The following is a 19,735-nucleotide window of genomic DNA, read 5'->3' as shown; positions in this document are numbered from 1 at the left end:
ATAAGTAATTTGTTTTTGCAAAAATCCTTATATCTCTGAAACATTAGACGGCGCTGTGCTCAAACTTCTCAGGTACCTCCAATGGCATGCTGTTGATGACCCATATCAAATTGTGTGGCGTTTAAAAGATATTGCAAAACGATTGATTCGTTTCAAAATAGCGGACCGATGGTTTTACGATCCTGGCGAAATCTATAGACAGCAATATCATGATTGTTTAAGAATCACTGTGATAGAGAGAACAGGTTTCAAACAGTTTCCAACTATACTGTAGCCTATACAACAGATTTTCTTTTTACAGGAAGTGCTAGCATTACCATAGTGTTCCAGCAAATTAAATTTTTTATCTCAAAGATGATAGATATCTTTAAAAATCTGCCACACAATGGCCACTGTCGAGCGTGTTGGCAATCCAAATGAACCACCTGCCTCCTCTCAGAGTCCCAAACCCTGTAATTGTGCATTGATTTGACAGACAGCTACATTATGATCATATGAAACAGAGCTAATCACGCTTTCCTGTCTCTTTCATCTGCACCAATGAGCTCCTTCCATACGAAATTCAATGACATTTCGCTTCTGCACAAAAGATGAGGAAAGGTCTTCTGTGACCCCTGTTTTTCAGGCCTGCTCACATGCAAAGCAGGTTATACAAGAGTCTTAAAAGAGCCTTCCTTTCAGCAGGCAACAGCAATCAAGGGCCCTCAGAAATAAAAGCGATTATAAACATCAGCCTGTTCGTTATAGCTATTAAGCCCGTCTGCCTTTCTGTCTATTCTCCCCAGAAATTTTTAGGCAATTAATTAAATTCCCATGTCCGTGCCTGGCAGTCATTAGTCTAATATCGGCTTTCAAGGGAGCACCGAGGCGGCGGTCGCCGTGCCAGGTCACATCACGAGAGACAGCGAAGCTCTGCTTCCCGTTTGCCCTCTACAGATCGCCTCTCCTCTTTTTATCACCATTCATTTTCCATCAGCAATACGATGCCAGCATTATTATGCTTGACTGATGTGGAGAGACAGAGCAATTTCCTGAGACACTTAACACCAGGTCACATGGGGTTGAAATACGATAGATACAGCCATTCACAGGCTGCTACTCGAGATGATGCCAACCCAGATGTTATGTCAATGGGTGAGGAAAACACTTTCTCAGTGCTTCGATTTTCGAGGACGGCGAAATTGCTCCTCGAGTGCGCTTTCAATTTGCCCAAAGGAACGAGGTGAAAGCGAGACCTCGTTCGAGTAGATATTCAAACGCATTCATGGAACTGCCTCACGGAGGAGACTAAATATGGAAATTAACTTTGACTGCCAGATGTTTCCTCTGTGTAATAGAAGTCATTACCATCACATTTAGTACTTCGTTTCCAAATCGCCTCGCATTACGCGGTGAAATGTATTCCTCTGCGAGCTCGGTAACAGTGCATTACGCGCAGATAATGATGACTTTGTTATCCTGTGGTCTGTGAGGTCCATTTCCCAGCTCGCCTAACTACAAATGTCAGCCTCGACAGGCAATTACAGGAGTCTGGTTACTCTCTCCTCTGGTATCGTTCTCCAATCTCAGAGACCCTGGCGTGGTGAAGAGCAAAGGTAATTTTCCCCCGGGCCTGAAACAAGGCCATGAACTTGGCTATTAAAGGCCTAACAGGTTTTGTCCAAGCAGTCTGCTGGATGCTTGAGTGACACACAGTCGATATCCTCTGTCCTCTCGGGCCATCTCAACTGTCAGCGGTCTGAAGTTAGAAAATGCTGCACTCAACAGCTGATGACATGTGAAAATCAGCCATAAAAGATGTTGAAAGATGTTTTTCATATGTGCAAATATTTTATAATAGTTTTCCTGCATTAGCTGAAGCACTTAAAATAATTAAATAAATGTATGTTGTAGGTGTACTTGCTCTGCTCAGATAGCAATACACAAATGGATTCCTTATTAACGGCTGTTTCAATGGGTCATAAGCATAAACTGTAAGCCGTCCGCCATATTGGAACGGTCAAATTCGGCCCGGGAACGTTCATCGTTCGAGAGCAGGTTGGTTGACTGAGATTTTGCAACCTTAGTTAGACCAAGTTAGAGGCATGTGTGATAATTATCTATATATGAAATAGACTACAGCAGATGATTTTGCTAAACTATCACAATACAACATGACGAAGGCGTCAGCTAACCCGAAATAATTTTTTTTTAAAAACAACAACAAAAAAACATGGAAAGATTGAACCATAGTAAAAACATGTAGGCCAAATATTGAGTTAATACATGTTAAAAACATAAAACAACACATTCATCTCACCTTGAAATGTTATCCCATTTCTTCGGGAATTTAAATCTTGGCGGTTTCACAACCAGAAGCTGCGCTATGATTCATACTGTGAATGACGACACGCTGACCGTTGCAAGATGGCGGGAACGCCATATCTGGAGCGGTCGAATGTGATATCGTATCATGATACCTATGAATACATCTTGCAAGGTCTTCAGCGGCTTCGGGATGTAATGAAAGCGCAATAGCTCCACCTGCTGGACACATTCAGCTGCGTCTATTATTACAGACTCAGAGCAGAGGATGAAATACCGTTCACTAAACATTTACATGGTAACCATATTTTCAGACAGAATATAAAACAATAGTTATTGATTTACATTGTTACTACTGTCAAATGTTTTTTAATAAAATAATAACGCTATTAACCTGTTTGGGAGACGGGGTTCGTAAATGTATTGTTTTTCCATTTCAGATAGGCTACCTTTATCCAAAGTGACAAATTAATTACCAACACAAACATCGAACGTTCTATAATGCAATATATAATGTAAGAATTTCGAGTTTAGTCGTTTTTATAGGCCAACGTTACATATTACAGGCTAATCTATAGATACACAACAACACTACATTATTCAACATGCTACTTGAGTTTTTACCAATTACATGTCATTACATGGGTGTTTCTTCAATTACTTTTGGCCCTGTAGACTAAACTCTCTTTAAACAAACTTTCCACACCCTGAAAGTTTCACAGTGTAACTTCCACCACATCTTTAATAACGTATTCTGTTTAATGAGAACTGTGATGGAAATGGCGGTAAAAACATTTTTGCAGAAATAAAGACTGAATTTAATAAAAACTAAAACAAACCTTAATTGGATCAGAGCCGTTGGTCTGGGTGAAAATTATGAAGGTATTTTTGGTGCAAAACTACTGAACACATGTGAGAGCGGAATTTGTAGCTGTAGAGCATACCCACACATGTGTATCAATAAATTTGAAGTCACAGAGATTTTTTTTTAAACTTGTAGATTTTTTTCCTCTCCTACAAATACAACACAACAGTTACACATTCTCAAATTCTTCATTGCAGGTGCACAAATCGCATTCTACAAATCACAAATTAAGAAATTTGTACGCTCACATTTTTGCTACAGTTGCTGCAGTGAATATGGTGCAAAACGCATTCACACACCTGTATAAAAAATGTGAAGTCACGGACCAATTTTGCACACCCGTAAATTAATATGTGAATCCATACAATGAGAGTTGCACACTTGTGGAATATCTGGTCACAAATGCATTACTTTTCTTGGATAGTTTTCTGACATAATCACAAGTCAAATTACTACAACTGCTGCTACGAGTCTCAAACGCATTTTTTTCGCCTTTAAATGACAAGTTACGCGCGCTCTCACATTTGCACCATATACTCCGTGAAATTGGGAGCAAAAGCAATTTGTGCATCTGTGAGGCAGGGGCGGGCCCTGTTCAGAGAGCAGAGAATTTCGGCCAATCAGAAGAGCTCGTTTGAGCCGCCGGCGCGCGACCGAGAAAGGGGAAAAAAAACCGTGACCATCTTCCCGCGCTGGATGTGAAGGAGAAGGACCAATAAAGGTATGTTTATTTTCACCGTTCACCGTTATATGTTTGTTTAAGTAGTTTTAATATGTGCTCTGGTCGGCTAAGTTGATAATCATTGTTTCTTATTGTTTCACGAAATGACGTTAAGTTAACTTACACTAACGGTAATGCTAGCCTAACGCATCTGTACTATTAAGTTTGCTATTCAATCGTCTCATAATTAAAGATAACAGCTAGCTGCTACTCTCATATTAAACAATGTATTCCTTATATTCTCTTCTGCTTTACCTTCTAGAAAAATGACAGAACAGGGTGGGTCTTCGCAGGTCAGTATCATATCAAATGTGTACAATGTTTTTCTTTCTTTTGGTTTGTTTTTGGTGGATGATAACAGTTATAGGAATACCATAGTAAAGTAAAGGTATTGTATTTGCCCAGTAGGCATAATTGGAAGCTACAGTGAGTCACAGAGTAGGTTAATTAACATTCTATAAAGCCTATGCGATTTAAAGCACGTTTTAAATGCAAAATTCCCGTTCCATGAAATATATAATCACTATTTACATAGTTTAAGAATAGTTAGTTCACTCCCATGTGCCCTGCAGTGTCCCAAAATCAGCTGACCTGCAACAGATGCTTTACCACTTAGAAACAGGCACTGCCTCACAAAACTAAGCTAGACGTGCAATATTTTTTGGTCATATTTATCATTTTTTTCTCTGTGCCATGACTATAACATAATTCCAATATTTTTATTTCAGGTTTGATTTATGCAAAACGTATAAATTATTATAGTATAATCATGTTTGTTTTAATAATTGTTTATTGGCATAATATCATTTAGGCAGCCAACATTGTTGAGATGCTAGAAGGATTGTTTTTGTAATAGTTTTGTTCTCTCTAGGAAATGCTACTCAGTCATTTACTTGACAGGCTCTTCATCAGACTATCAAGTTGCCTTGATCGTGCCCCTCTGGATCTAGATTATTTGGAGTTTGTATGTTCACAGGAGCTTGTTGTACTCAGTGCAGTATCAAGCCAACTTCAGATCCCTCAAGCAGTGTATGATGCCCTTACGGAGTTAGATCACCTAGTCTCTGAGCAAAATGACAAGGAAACATGTATAACAGTTTCTCTGGAGAGGGGAAATAGTGGCCGCCCCAGAGTTATAATATCCAAGGAATATGTGGCTGAGCTTCTTAGTATGGGCCTATCTGTGAAGTGCATTGCCAATTTTGTAGGGGTTTCTAGGTGGACGCTGCAGAGACGTATGAGTGATTGGGGATTATCTGTGAGGGGTCTGTACAGTGACTTAACTGATGAGGAACTTGACGTTCTGGTATCAGACATTCACTCCAGCAACCCACATGCCGGATATCGAATGATGTTGGGACTGCTGCAGGCTCGGGGACATCGAGTTCAGTGGCGGAGGGTCCGTGCATCAATGCACAGAGTTGACACTGCAGGGATTGTATCAAGAATGTCAGAGTTGCGGTGTGTGGTACGCCGGACATACTCTGTCCCAGGCCCCAGATCACTGATGCATATCGACACAAACCACAAACTTATAAGGTTGGTTGTGTTTTTCAAACAAATCTATTGCAGGGCTAGTTCTATATAAAAGTAAGATTATGGATGTTTATACACTTTTTTCACTTTCTCTATTAAGGTACAATATGGTGATATTCGGAGGAATTGATGGCTTCTCCAGAAAGGTACTGATAATTATTTGATGCAGGCCTTTTTTTGTAGTATATCTTAACAGTAGCATAACAATACTTAACCCCTTAACTTGCACCCCGTTTTTCACATAGACATGAAAATAAAGTAGCCTATCTAAACTTAAATGGGTGAAATTCAAGCGTTCTTTGTAATATAGACATATGGTTGGTTTGGTCTTGTTTTTAAGAAGACATTTGGCAGATAATTGTAGAAGTGGAATAAATTATGAAAAATATATATATATATATATATGAACATATACAATGTAAAAATATAATTTTTATAATAAAATATATATTTTACAAAATATGTTTGACTCTAAAACTGAAAATCAAAGCCAAATATCTGAACAAATTTAAGGTTGATATCTCAAAAAATGAGCTTTTAGTGAGATTTTGTTTGGGCGCAGTACGTTTTTCACTAGATGACATCCAAGCTCCATTGATGACCATATAAGGGTGCCTCCATTGCTATATATGGTTTGTGCAATCGGAACCATATGTAAGGAATAATTGACGACAGGCCGTTGAATTATTAGAAAAATAATGCACACCCGAGGTGGTAATGCGGTCACGACGCGAAGCGGATATATATCCATTGCTATATATGGTTTGTGAAATCTGAACCATATATTTCCATAATTTTCTTACAATTTATGAAGTAGACATCCTATTCAGAAGTAGTATGGGCAGTTTGGAAGTATTTGATTTGAACTTAACCTCTAATAAACGCATAACCTATGTGCGTTAATAGCTCACCGCATCACAAATGGATAATATATATATATTTATTTAAATTTAAAACATTTTCAGACATGTTTTTCTCAAAAATGTTTTATAAATGTTATCTTTTAAACGCTTGACATGAAAACAAACCGACATTTTTTACCAATCTGTCATGATTTCAAAATTAAGTATGAAAATATTCTTGTTGCAAATTGATAAATTACTGCCCTGTAATTTGTTTTGAAAATCAGACTAGAGATTGTAAGCTTTCAAATGATATATATATACAACTAGGTTTTTTTAAGATATTGTTTTAAATATGTAATGGCAGTGCCACTTATTTGGTTAAAGAGTATATATAACTTAATCAAACTTAAAAAATTAAAAGGTTTGATTTTGTTCTGTATTATTCCTGTAGATAATGTATCTTGGTGTTGCCAATAACAACAAGGCCTCCACTACCCTTGCCTTCTTCAGTGAAGCTGTTGAGAGATGTGGCTTACCACAAAGGTCAATATTATAGTTAAATGTATATATTTACTCTTAACTGTACCACTCTGATTGTCCTTTGTTTAAATGGCCTCTTATATCAACTGAAAGTTGCAGTCTTAAATTCTGGCACATTTACTTCTTAAGGGTTCGTGGTGACCATGGTGTAGAAAATGTTGATGTGGCCCGCTTCATGTTCTCCATCCGGGGATCCGGGAGAAACAGCTTCATTGCAGGGAAAAGTGTACATAATCAGAGGTAACCATGAATATATGTGTATATGTATATATATATAAACGGGTAAAATGTTTACATATGCTTTATTTTTTAATACTGTGTTATCTGGATGATCCACAACTTTTTATGTTTTGTTAAACCTTGCTAATACCAAACCAAGGTCAGGATTAGAATCCTCTTTCACCTCAATTGCCTAACACGAGTACAGTATTTACTTTGCTCTTACTGATTAAAAAAAGGACTATAATATTGCATTAACCATAGTTTTTGATTTGTTGTAATAGTCCTTTTTTTATTTGCATGCTACAATTTCTGGACAGGAATATTCTAAATGCTGAAATAAATGTATGTGCTTTTAACAGAATTGAACGTCTCTGGCGAGATGTGTTCACAGCGGTCACATGCCACTTCTACAATGTGCTTCACCAGCTGGAAGAGGATGGTCTACTTGACCTGTCCAGTAGTGTTCATCTATTCTGCTGCCATTATGTTTTTATTCCCCGCTTGCAAGCCCAGCTTGATGGATTCAGAGATGGCTGGGACAATCACCCCCTTTCAACTGAGAGAAATCTCACTCCTAATCAACTGTGGCACATGGGTCTACAGCACAACTCTGAAGAGTACAATGATGAGGTACATGTTTGTTAATTATACTCAAAACAGCATGCATTTGTGGCAGATGAAGTATTGACAACTTATGTTACAGGATTTGCAGATCCCTTTGGTTGACTGGGAAAGTAGTGGTCTTATACCCTGTGATCCCAACTCTGGTGTCCATGTCCCTGAGAGTGACTGCCTTTTGAGACCTGATGGCCTAGCTGGACTTAGTGCTGCTGTGGACCCAATGGGACCCTCAACATGCATGGGAGTAGATAAATATTTAGCTGCGCTGGAGTATATGCACAGCATTGGCTATGTGTAGGGTCATCTGTATGAACTTTAATTCCCTATGAAAATCAAATAGACACAACTTCATGTTTTTTTTTTTTAAATCAAGTTTATTGTAAATGCATTTGTACAACTGTACACAACTCTAAACCGTTTCAATAAAACCCAACATTTCAACGTCTTGGAACATTGAAAAACTGATCAATGCTTAACAATGGTAAGATTCTTCAATTATTAAGCTAAAATTTAATGGAAAACAATGAAATGAGATAGCTTGTGAATTCAGAGCGTTCCACTTTCTACAATAATCCAAACCCACTGTCATTTGTGGCAATGCAGTTCTCTAAATGAACACTAAATTCGCTGTAACTCTTGTAGTAACCTGGCAAGCGAAGCATGCGGTAGCATGTGGATGAAGTGGGATATTCCGCTCTAACCACCTCCACTTTCATGTTAGCCATGGGTATCTCCCATCCAACCCAAAACTTGACAAGTTGTTTCAGCTGCTCTTGAGACACTGAAAATAAAGAGAGCCAAAGCACAAGAAAACTGAGTCTCTAACCCTACATGTTGCAGTAAAAAAAATATTTGGCTAATTTGCAAGCATGTTAAGGTTAAAAGTCTAGTGTACATGTTTTTCCTATGGTGTCTGACATGTTTGTATAATTGAGTAAATACGCTTTGTTGATGTGACTTCACAAGTAGGACAAAACAAGTGCTCAGCATGGCAGAGGAACAGATCTTATAATTATTTTATTTCTTCATGCGTTGTACACAAACAGACAACGCACCTTCTCAATAGGTGTCTATAAACCAATAAGAATTATTCAAAATCAAAATGCATAGAATTTTTTTAATGAACATAATTTATTCCTCCATAAGGTACCTTTACAAAATCCTTATATTAAAGGAAATTGTATGTGTGTGGGATGAGTGAGGTCAGGTGGATGCGGGTAGTTGTTTAACACTAAAAGTGGAAAGCACTAGATGGGACATTACATAGGAAAACGAATATCAGTATGCAATTTACCTGTTTTCATAAACTGACGCAAGTACCCCATAATTCTGCATTTGATGTCAATTGAGTACCCACTGTCATCTCCATCATCCTCCAACCCTCCTTCATCAGGCCATTTAATGTGGTCTAGAATAACCTAAGAACAAGATGATTATGACAACTATACACATTTTATAACCACATGCTGGTTTCATTATTTTGTGGCTTAGTATGTGTTGTGTCCCATTTATTTGCATTTCTAACTGCTCCAATAACAACAAAAAATATTCCTTGATACTAAGATACATAGTTACAAAAATTGTCAGATGGCACTTTTTCCGATTAAAATTACTGTTGGACAAAAAGTGGAATACCTCAGCACTGCATTCAGCCATTGACTGACGTGGAAAAACCGTTAACACTGTGTCAGGTCGAGATTCCAAAAGTGGCAAAATCAATGATTCCCTCAATCCCTGCTTGAACTGTTTCAGCTGGCGTGCATTTCGTCCAAGAACCTCAAAATATCAGAAGGATAAAATTAGCGTTACCTTGTCTTTATGTGCTCACAAAGTTACTGAGTGCCCTGTTACAGTGTTTACTTCCTTTTTATTCTCATGTTCATATATTTAAACAATTACTTTATTTGTGGGAAACATAAATTTACTCATAAATTACTGCACTGGAGATGTTGGAAAAGGGTTAGAGACACAATTAAGCCCTTTTCAGTTGCATACAAACTACGAGAAAAAGTCAAATTACCACTAGGCCTGGAAAAGTAACCAGGAATGTACATTCAAAAAAAGAACAAAGCATGTCTGAAATATGAAAATGTCCAGTTAGATGGGACAAATATACACCCAAATGACCAAATCCTTCATTTTTTTAAATGTTGGAACTTTGGACTTACTGCATGTTGAAGCAGATTGTGAAGAAGCCAAGTCCTGTTGGTTTTTGTTAATACAGGGAGATCCCATGCCAGTGCCAACTCATTTACAGCTGCCCTCTGATCCTCAGTGAGTCCACAGCATTGGTTCTTGGATGCTTCATCTTCAAAGAGCTTTCAAATCGATATGAGACCCATCACAATTACATATCAATTGTATATACCACTTAATATAGAGCAGTCTAAATTATTTTTACAATGACAGCTTTGTTTTGGCTTATGGAATGCAACATATTTTACGTTCTCAGTAGAAGAGACTGGTCAAGCTTTAATTTTAAGGTACATTCATATCTGATGAACTCTGTTCGAATTATGAACCTTTTAAAACATTGACCCACTTTACAGTGTCCAAGAGTAAGTGATCAATCATCTGATGCCTGATGTTTGGCTAGTTGCGTTTAATTTTAGTTTATATGAAAAAGTATAAAAGTATTTTGTTGTGCTGTCTTTGACCGTGATATTTGCTCTGCTGCTTTTTTTTTTTGTTGCTCTGATGTACTGGAGGATCCCCTCGAAAACGAGATGTTTCATCTCAAGGGGTAAATCCTCGCAATAAAGATATGTTAAATAAATATGAAAAAATCTAGGTTTGATTCCGTATGTGGTGGTTACATTTGGAATTTGTTGCAGTTGTAACTAAGTCCAAGGTTCCTACAAAAAGGCGTACTTTTTTCAGACTCAAATTTGCAAACCACTCCGAACATTTTTCAGACCATATTTAACATAAACAGTTCTAATATCATTACTTTCAGCATTATATCTAGTATTTAGTAGTCATCTGTAAATATTTTTATTTTCTTCTTTTTTTTAAATTGCTTTTCTGAAACCTAAAATGCTATATATATATAGGCTATATAGTTAATTTAAAAAAAAAAAAAATCGGTGCAATAGTCTGGTAAACCATTTTTTATCATTCTGACGTACTTGTCCAGACCAGGAAATTACTAAAATTCTTTAATTTACACAAATTACTCGAATTCCATACTTTTTCAAACTGTGTTTTCCATACTTTTGCATAGGAACCCAGTCATACATCTCATGGTATCAAGATTCTATTGAATTGTCTCATTAATTTTGTTAAGATAAAACATGTGTACTTAGAATAAAATGACATGCAATTCCCACACAGTTCACCTGATATGGATGTACTCTAAAATTAAAGCTGACAATATGCACTTTCACATCTGCAATTAAAAAAATATATATATATACTGGATTGCATTGCACTTCTTGGAACATACCGGTCTGATGGTCTCCTTGATGTCTAGATCTGCCACATCTTCTAGTGTGATGGTGGCTGTCTGGGGTGTTCCACCTAACAGCACATGAAGAACTGCAGGGCTAAGACCTGTCAGACGAGGTCCACCATGCAGAAAAGAATGGCCAATCATTCTCCCTGCCATGATAAACATTTCATTCTGCGCCAAAACTTGTGAGGTGGAAGGGATTAGATGGTCAGGTTGGCCCTCAAAGAGTAAAGTGCCGCATGCATTTCCTACAGGGAAATAATCAAACCATAGATTTAGTTAGTATGTAGTTAGATTTTTTGACAGTCCCCAGTTTAAAGGTATACAATGAGTGATATAAAGAATCTGTATGTGCAAAAACAGCATCTGATCTAACATCTTGTCTTTTTTAAAAAAACTATTATTACCTGTAAACAAAAACACACAATGTAAAATTTTGCTCTGAGGTGAAATTACACCTGTAGTGTAGTTTGATTAGTTTGTTTGGTCATTTGAACCACACCAGTTTGTTTAGAAGTGGACTGAGACTCATCTTTTCAGCGGTCTCAGTCTGCTTTTTTGATGCGCACCAGGGTTCAGATGGCAGCGTTCACACTCATACAAATGAACTGCACTAACAGAGCAATTGAACCAAACATGCCAAGTGAGAACATGTAAACGAACCAAGACCAGGAAGATAAGACCCTAAAAAGGACAGAATGCTCACTCATATAATTTCTTTCTCGTCATTGTCACAAGTTTGCCCATCACAGTTCGGTACATGCATCAGAACCGCGTATCCATGCAGCAGATCTGTGTTTGTGTGTGTGAGGAATTCATGTTTTTTTTTTTTGGTCCAGACCAAACATACCAAGCGAACCAAGCTACAAGTATGAACACACCCTAAAAGAAATCTTTAAGAACTTAATTTAGCTAATTTATTATTTTTATGCCAGATTTGTCCAGTAAACTTACCAAAATCAACAGTAAAACCATGTTGCAACTTGTGCATTACCATACTTAAAAAGTGTCGATTCACACCATCCCCAATAGCCAAATCTCCTGAAAATACAAGAAATTACAAACACAAAGTCAAATGAGTGCACTAATATACTGTACAAAAATGTATTGATCATTTTCTCCAATACTCTCCCCCATTATGTGAAAATATTAAATTTAGGCAGTATATGCTCAAAATGTATTTTAGAATATGATCTTAAGAAAGGGAAAAAAGCATGAAAGCAGTGAGTAGACAATCAATGCTCTTATACATGTAATTAAACCAATAAGATGTACATCATATGTACAGCGTACTGTCTGTTAAGTTACAGTACCCTGTAATTTAGCTTGGAACGGTCTTGCCCAATCAATGTAGGGAGCCTTGTAGAAGTTGAGGATCGTTCCCTCTTGCTCCTCTACATCTTCTCCGATGTCTAGTTTAATTTTCAGGGTAGGCTCGTCTTCTTTTTTTTGCAGCCACTGTCTTCTGTAGTGGTCTGCAGCCAGTTCTGGACTGACAATGCCTTTCCAAGCTGGAAATGAAAGCAGAAAAGTTGTTTAAAGCCACAGTACCAAGCTGTCTGAATCAACATGGTCTGCAACTCAATTGAGTCAATAAAGTCTCCATGAGATAATGTACTGTAAACCACACAGGCTCATACACTTAGATGGTTAGTTCACCCCCCAAAAAATATTTTCTGTCATTAATTCCTCTCCCTCATGTCGTTTCAAACTCGTAAACCTTTGTTCATCTTCGGAACACAAATGAAGATATTTTTATGAAATCCGAGAGGTTTCTGAACCAGCCGTAGGCAGCAACATCATTGCAACTTTCAAGGCCCAGAAAGGCAGTTAATACATGTTAATACATGGTTAAAATAGTCATGTGACTCCAGTGGTTCAACCTTAATATTATGAAGCGACGAGAAAACTTTTTGTGGGCAAAAGACAAACTAAAATAACAACTTCATTCAACAATCTCTTCTCTCTTCTCCTAAGCTGTTCACATAGTAACGCTGGCTCATTATTGGCACACGTGTCGTGGTGATCATGTGACCAGCCTCGGCCAATAACGAGCCAGCGATTTGACGTAAAACCTGAAGCGCTGGACTGTGTTTACTAAGTGAACAGCGTAAGAGAATGAAGCTGAAGAGAAGAGATTGTTGAATAAAGTCGTTATTTTTGTTATGTTTTTTTTGCACACAACATATTCCCGTCGCTTTATTACATTAAGGTTGAGCCACTGGAGTCACATGGAGTATATCCCATGTCTTTACTGCCTTTTCAAGTTTCAATGGCTGGTCCAGAAAGCTCAGAGTTCATCAAAAATATCTTCATTTGTGTTCTGATGATGAACAAAGGTCTTACGGGTTTGGAACATCATGAGGGAGAAGAATTAATGACAGAGTTTACATTTTTGGGTGCACTAACCCTTAAACAACACAGTCTGCATGGCTACAGCGGTCTAAATAGTATGAATATATAAGAACTGTGGACCAGTCTGAGTCAGACATTTTGCAATGTCTACATTGTAGATTGGGAATTTACATTTCACAATTACAGCATGTTTCAAAATAATGTCCAACTGTATTGAGTTAACTTATTAAGAACTAATGAATAAATCAACACTAACCCAAATCATCAGTTTGTACAGGTCTGGACCCTAATGGCATATCCTCTACTGGAAGAGTAGCTGATGTGCTTGGTCTTGTGTGAAGTGTTGAGTCGACAGAGAAAAAAGAGGCACCAGCACTGCTTTCAGAGTCAGGCAGTGTAGATGTGGAAATAATATCTGCAAAACTTAACATTAAAACATAAACACACATGAACAATCTATATAACAAACAAAATTACACTTACACTCACACTCAGATTATTACACAAAAGATATTTGCAAACATGGCATTGTGCATGTGACACACCTGATTGCAGTCTGTATGAAGCTAACCTATCAGCTACCCCTCAAGCATCTGAAAGCATTATGATTTCTAAAAGCCCAGTAATGTATAACTACAATCAGTAAATATGATATGATGTGCAGTCTACAGTGAGGACTTTTAAAGAAAGTTAGAATTGTGTAAGCATGACATTACACCAAATTAAAGATTAAAGTATGTCAGTTTTTTTTTAGATATATTAAATAATGTTTAGATGTCTGAATGAAAATGTAATTATCATTAAAATTATTACTGTAATTGCCCTACAGTAAACTTTATAGCCATTTCTGTCAAGATCATATTTTTAAACACAGCTGAGCTGTGACGTCAGAAGAGGGAGACGTGCCAACAAAGTTCTATTCAAGTATGGAGAGTTTTGAGTCTGAGGAGATCCGAAATCCCCCTCAAACCTACGATGGCCCACAGACATACAATTCTGAGCCTCCCAGGCGTGAGACAGATGAGGAGCCAAACAGAAATTTAAATAATTCCTATCGAAGAAACATAAATATCTGGTCTGAAGAGAACCAGTGGAGAGTTGGTCAGGTGTCTTAGTAAGTATAGGGGTGGAACGGTAGCCTACATGTATTCGGATTGAACCGATACGGGTTCGGTGCATGAATATACACGGTACAAAAATAAATAAAACTTGCGTGCAAATTAATTAATGCGGAACTACTGTTAGATACGCGGGTTAATTAGGGACGCCTAATCTGTAGCTCCGCCTTAGCTCTGTGGCTATAATGAACAGGCTGACAATGTTTTTTGTAATAATATGCTGGGTGATATGAAAATGTAATTATTATATAAAAAAAAAAAATCATGATTCACAAATTATATCTAGATTTCCTTGCTTTTCACTAAACATACTAAACAAATAGCAAGACATACTAATTCAAAGAATTATTTTATATCTTATAAGACTACTTTAATTAGTCTGCCAATGGGAGCAATACAAGTTGTTTTAAATCTGGATGTTACAATTAAGCTTTTTTCACCTTTTCAGAAAGGAAATTTAAGTGAATCAATTTAAATTATTGATATAACAGCACTGGCACTGGTTTTTTGTCTTTGATTGTTGATTTACATCATGCTTGCGATACCTTTCACCACATGAACTTGCATGGTATGCAACGATCTCTGCAGGAAACTGCTTTCCACAAATTGGACAGGAGTCCTAAAGGCCAAGTGGTCATAAAGAGGTATATAAAATTAACAAACCTGAAACTGAAAATACTACAGTAGTATATGAACCGAAGAATAAAATATACTGAAGTTTGTGATATCAGTCTGTGTAATTTGTTTCTGGATTGCAGCTTTAATATTAACCTGAAACATCATTGATGGCTTACCACACAAATAAGGTCTGACTCCTGTTCTGCTGGATGGTCTACTACTGTCTGGTCTGCTTCCTCTTCAAATTCATCTTTCTTTGAATATAAAACACAAAAAACAACCCTTTATAACAATGACTTGTCAGCTGAAAACTGAATTACACTACAATGATTCAATCAAACCATAGCCGAGGACATGAGGTGTTATATTTATTTTATAAAACAACTAGAATTTAGAAGACAACTTACATTATATCCACAGGACTCAATGTGGAACTGTATCAGTGGCAGAGGAATTAACTTGCCACAGGTCATGCAGGCATTTTTCGGCATTCTTGCGAATTCTGCAGCGTCAAATGGGAGTGGGGTGGTATCAATTTTCTCTTGCAGAGGGACAATGTATATAACATTTTTTCCATTGTTTGATGAACTCTTAAGGACTTTGGCAGTGTACCCTTCAGCGCCCTGGGGCAATGGAGTGGTTTTTCTTTGTCCACTGCCCCCTTTGAAAACATAAAACATTTTAGTAGCTCATTCAAATGACCTTTTCTTCCTTTGTATGATGGAATATGATATTATTGAAGATTACATTTATTAAAATTTAACACAAAAAAAACTTTTGAGCTTAACTGATATATAACAGGTCTAGATACTTAACAGGTCTGGATGTTTTCTTTAACAATGGAAAAAAAAACTCACCTGAAGCCTTTGTAAGCAGCCAACCACCACGCAAATCTCTCATCTTGGGAAATTCTTCCAGCAGCACTCGGCTTATCTGTAATAAATTTTCACTGCTGTCATTGTGAAAATATCAGTTCCACCATCTTTTCAGTCAATTGAAACAACTGGGGCATCAGTTAACATGTAATCAATATCATCAATAGCATATAGTCAGGATTTGGTATCTTTACGACCAGTGTTTTTGTGTTTTATGAGGTGAAATAGTTAAATGATGACTGATGGCAGTTATCAGATAAAGTTAGATGTTGATAGTTTGTCTGATCTGTACCAGCTGCAATAAAGGCTGTTTGGTTCACCCGCCAATCTGCAGGTCCCTGCCCTACTATGTACAGTGATATTTGCAAAAATCAGACTGATTAGCTTTCCTGTAGCTCAGTGGTAAGAGCATTGCGTTAACAACGCAAGGTGTGGGTTCGATCCCAGGGGATTGCACATACCTATGTATAAATGTATAGGATAATGCAATGTAAGTCTGCCAAATGTAAAAATGTAAATGATTTCATACACCTCCATAAACCAGGAATGACTGAAAGACTTTCAGTCATTCCTGGTGTACGGAACATGGTGTACAGTCCAGCTGTTGCAGATATCAATCTACAAAATCACAAGACAGCAGTGACAGGCAGAGTAGGGGATAAATCAGAAGAGATAAATTACAATGTGTATGGATTAGACAGACTGACAATGAAATCACTTAAAATGTATACCACAGTTACACAGTTCTGTGGCATGATCAAAGCAATTGTAAGACATTACAATATGCAGATGTCAAAAATTGACTGCCAGTATGGCGACCACAACAGAAATCACATGATTTGAAACAGTAACTGAAAAATATCTGTCTTGAGAGTTGATTTTTTATTATTATATATTTTTAAGGCTAACCTCTGTGTGATCCACATTTTCATCCATATTTATGGTCCTCCTTCCAAGACCTGCTTGCAAGAGCACTGCCTCATCCTTTGGGGTTTTGTCGGTGTTCTCAGGTTGCAGGCAGAACTGCAGTTCCATAAATTTTATAGCTGATACACGTGGAGTATCCGATGACTTTCTTTTTCGTTTCTGGCCTCCAGAATACAAAGATGGGAAACATCTTGGAGGAGGCATAGACAGTTATTAAGCAGTGAAAATCTAAATATCAAAGTAACATTTTATTAATGAATATAAAACGGTGTTGAGTTGTTGTTGTGTAAAATTGTGTTACATTGTAACTGAGTATAGTAAGGAATAATTGATGATGGGCCAAAATATTGCACTGGAGTTAATTATTCCACTCATACAACAGTCAACAATCAATATACAATATACAACAATCATTGTTCAGATATTGTATTTCAAGAAATTTTTCAGGTTTTTGTCCTTAAAACGCTCGTGTGTAGGACTCATTTCTTATGCATCTCATCCCAAGCCTCCATTGCTTTCTCAGTTGTTCATGTTAACTTAAGACATAAATGACTAATTTTACTTGAAAATACATGTAACTTTGACTCATAGGTATGTGTATATAACTGTTCAAGCTCAATTAGTTAAGCACTCAGTTCAGTTCTTACACAGTTCTCTTTTGTTTTGTTTTTTACTGTTGAAATCTGTTTGACCTTTGAAATAATTGAAATCATGTGGCGAAGTGATATGGAACTGTAATGCGTTCCAGACCTGCCTGGAACTACTTTAGCCGTGCATTTCCCTAAAAATAATTGCACACCTAGAATATTCATCAACCAATCAGATTCAAGATTTCAACAGCTCCATTGTATAAATAAAGATAATTCAGAACAGCACACAATATTCTTATTTTACAACAGGGCTGAGTGATTACTGGAATGTTTCCTAAGTTGTGTTAAGTAAGAGTGACCTACTTTTTGACCACAATAATTGTGGTTATTTTTGCCAAAAGCAAAATTTAGTTTGGCTAACAATCACTTACCTTTGCATCTCCGTCTGCACTGTGGCTGGTCTTACAGGTCTGCTGCTGGTAGGAACAGTAGCAGTAGGCTGAGCAGTGGTGTTTTGATGTGACGGAGGTCTTTCCCTTTCACTTTGTATGCAGTTTAGAAGTACACGGACTGCTGACTCAATGTTTGTCTTCTGTTCATTTAGAGAGAAGTCTGGGTTACATTTAATTAGATGTACTTAGAAAATGGAATCATGTAAATTTAGTCTTGATTATATAGACAAACGATTTGTCTCTGATGCCTAAACCAACATCATTTTAATTGTCAAGAGTATATAAGATCAAACAACAAAGTAAGGAGGCAGTGCCTGTTTCTAAGTGGTAAAGCATCTGTTGCAGGTCAGCTGATTTTGGGACACTGCAGGGCACATGGGAGTGAACTAACTATTCTTAAACTATGTAAATAGTGATTATATATTTCATGGAACGGGAATTTTGCATTTAAAACGTGCTTTAAATCGCATTGGCTTTATAGAATGTTAATTAACCTACTCTGTGACTCACTGTAGCTTCCAATTATGCCTACTGGGCAAATACAATACCTTTACTTTACTATGGTATTCCTATAACTGTTATCATCCACCAAAAACAAACCAAAAGAAAGAAAAACATTGTACACATTTGATATGATACTGACCTGCGAAGACCCACCCTGTTCTGTCATTTTTCTAGAAGGTAAAGCAGAAGAGAATATAAGGAATACATTGTTTAATATGAGAGTAGCTGTTATCTTTAATTATGAGACGATTGAATAGCAAACTTAATAGTACAGATGCGTTAGGCTAGCATTACCGTTAGTGTAAGTTAACTTAACGTCATTTCGTGAAACAATAAGAAACAATGATTACCAACTTAGCCGACCAGAGCACATATTAAAACTACTTAAACAAACATATAACGGTATACGGTGAAAATAAACATACCTTTATTGGTCCTTCTCCTTCACATCCAGCGCGGGAAGATGGTCACGGTTTTTTTTCCCCTTTCTCGGTCGCGCGCCGGCGGCTCAAACGAGCTCTTCTGATTGGCCGAAATTCTCTGCTCTCTGAACAGGGCCCGCCCCTGCCTCACAGATGCACAAATTGCTTTTGCTCCCAATTTCACGGAGTATATGGTGCAAATGTGAGAGCGCGCGTAACTTGTCATTTAAAGGCGAAAAAAATGCGTTTGAGACTCGTAGCAGCAGTTGTAGTAATTTGACTTGTGATTATGTCAGAAAACTATCCAAGAAAAGTAATGCATTTGTGACCAGATATTCCACAAGTGTGCAACTCTCATTGTATGGATTCACATATTAATTTACGGGTGTGCAAAATTGGTCCGTGACTTCACATTTTTTATACAGGTGTGTGAATGCGTTTTGCACCATATTCACTGCAGCAACTGTAGCAAAAATGTGAGCGTACAAATTTCTTAATTTGTGATTTGTAGAATGCGATTTGTGCACCTGCAATGAAGAATTTGAGAATGTGTAACTGTTGTGTTGTATTTGTAGGAGAGGAAAAAAATCTACAAGTTTAAAAAAAAATCTCTGTGACTTCAAATTTATTGATACACATGTGTGGGTATGCTCTACAGCTACAAATTCCGCTCTCACATGTGTTCAGTAGTTTTGCACCAAAAATACCTTCATAGAAAATGACACCACCTCTAAGGGAGTCTAAATTTATATTAATGATTTTCACACAA

General features: G+C 37.2%; 2 protein-coding genes across 7 annotated transcripts; one reads left to right on the top strand and one right to left on the bottom strand.

The window, feature by feature from the left end:
- The first annotated feature begins 3,678 nt into the window (after window positions 1-3,678).
- On the top strand, window positions 3,679-8,033 carry LOC306997339 (uncharacterized protein). Of its 6 annotated transcripts, XM_079610616.1 has the most exons (9): window positions 3,679-3,890; window positions 4,153-4,183; window positions 4,762-4,919; window positions 5,109-5,429; window positions 5,527-5,572; window positions 6,723-6,814; window positions 6,941-7,051; window positions 7,393-7,663; window positions 7,737-8,033. In XM_079610616.1, exons 2-9 carry the CDS (start codon window positions 4,157-4,159, stop codon window positions 7,950-7,952), a joined length of 1,242 nt encoding a protein of 413 aa, XP_079466742.1. In that variant the 5' UTR covers window positions 3,679-3,890; window positions 4,153-4,156; the 3' UTR covers window positions 7,953-8,033. The 6 variants fall into 6 exon arrangements, with proteins under 6 accessions (XP_079466742.1, XP_079466743.1, XP_079466746.1 ...); XM_079610617.1 differs by lacking the exon at window positions 4,762-4,919 and having other exon boundaries at window positions 3,682-3,890; window positions 5,099-5,429; XM_079610620.1 differs by lacking the exon at window positions 4,762-4,919 and having other exon boundaries at window positions 3,683-3,890; window positions 5,204-5,429.
- Window positions 8,034-8,217: 184 nt separating this feature from the next.
- LOC306997522 (uncharacterized protein) lies at window positions 8,218-19,220 on the bottom strand (the record flags this gene model as incomplete). Its single annotated transcript, XM_079610825.1, has 16 exons — window positions 18,970-19,220; window positions 18,684-18,714; window positions 18,020-18,180; window positions 16,981-17,188; window positions 16,054-16,129; window positions 15,604-15,857; window positions 15,373-15,450; window positions 15,124-15,197; window positions 13,717-13,883; window positions 12,419-12,616; window positions 12,060-12,146; window positions 11,100-11,353; window positions 9,823-9,972; window positions 9,290-9,430; window positions 8,949-9,072; window positions 8,218-8,435 (listed from the first exon to the last, which is right to left on the bottom strand). The coding sequence occupies exons 2-16, from the start codon at window positions 18,708-18,710 to the stop codon at window positions 8,218-8,220; spliced, it is 2,217 nt and encodes a 738-aa protein (XP_079466951.1). The 5' UTR covers window positions 18,711-18,714; window positions 18,970-19,220.
- Between the last annotated feature and the right edge of the window lie 515 nt (window positions 19,221-19,735).

The sequence above is a fragment of the Phoxinus phoxinus genome (genome assembly GCF_949152265.1).
Source record: "Phoxinus phoxinus genome assembly, chromosome: 4".
NCBI classification, from domain to species: domain Eukaryota; kingdom Metazoa; phylum Chordata; class Actinopteri; order Cypriniformes; family Leuciscidae; genus Phoxinus; species Phoxinus phoxinus.
This window is presented reverse-complemented; position numbering and strand designations above follow the sequence as displayed.

Excerpts from the sequence above, each read along its gene's own strand:
- LOC306997339 (XM_079610616.1), top strand. The coding sequence starts at position 4,157 with ATGACAGAACAGGGTGGGTCTTCGCAG. Across the intron at positions 5,430-5,526 it reads ACAAACCACAAACTTATAAG|GTACAATATGGTGATATTCG; the intron begins GTTGGTTGTGTT and ends TTCTCTATTAAG. Across the intron at positions 6,815-6,940 it reads AGATGTGGCTTACCACAAAG|GGTTCGTGGTGACCATGGTG; the intron begins GTCAATATTATA and ends TTACTTCTTAAG.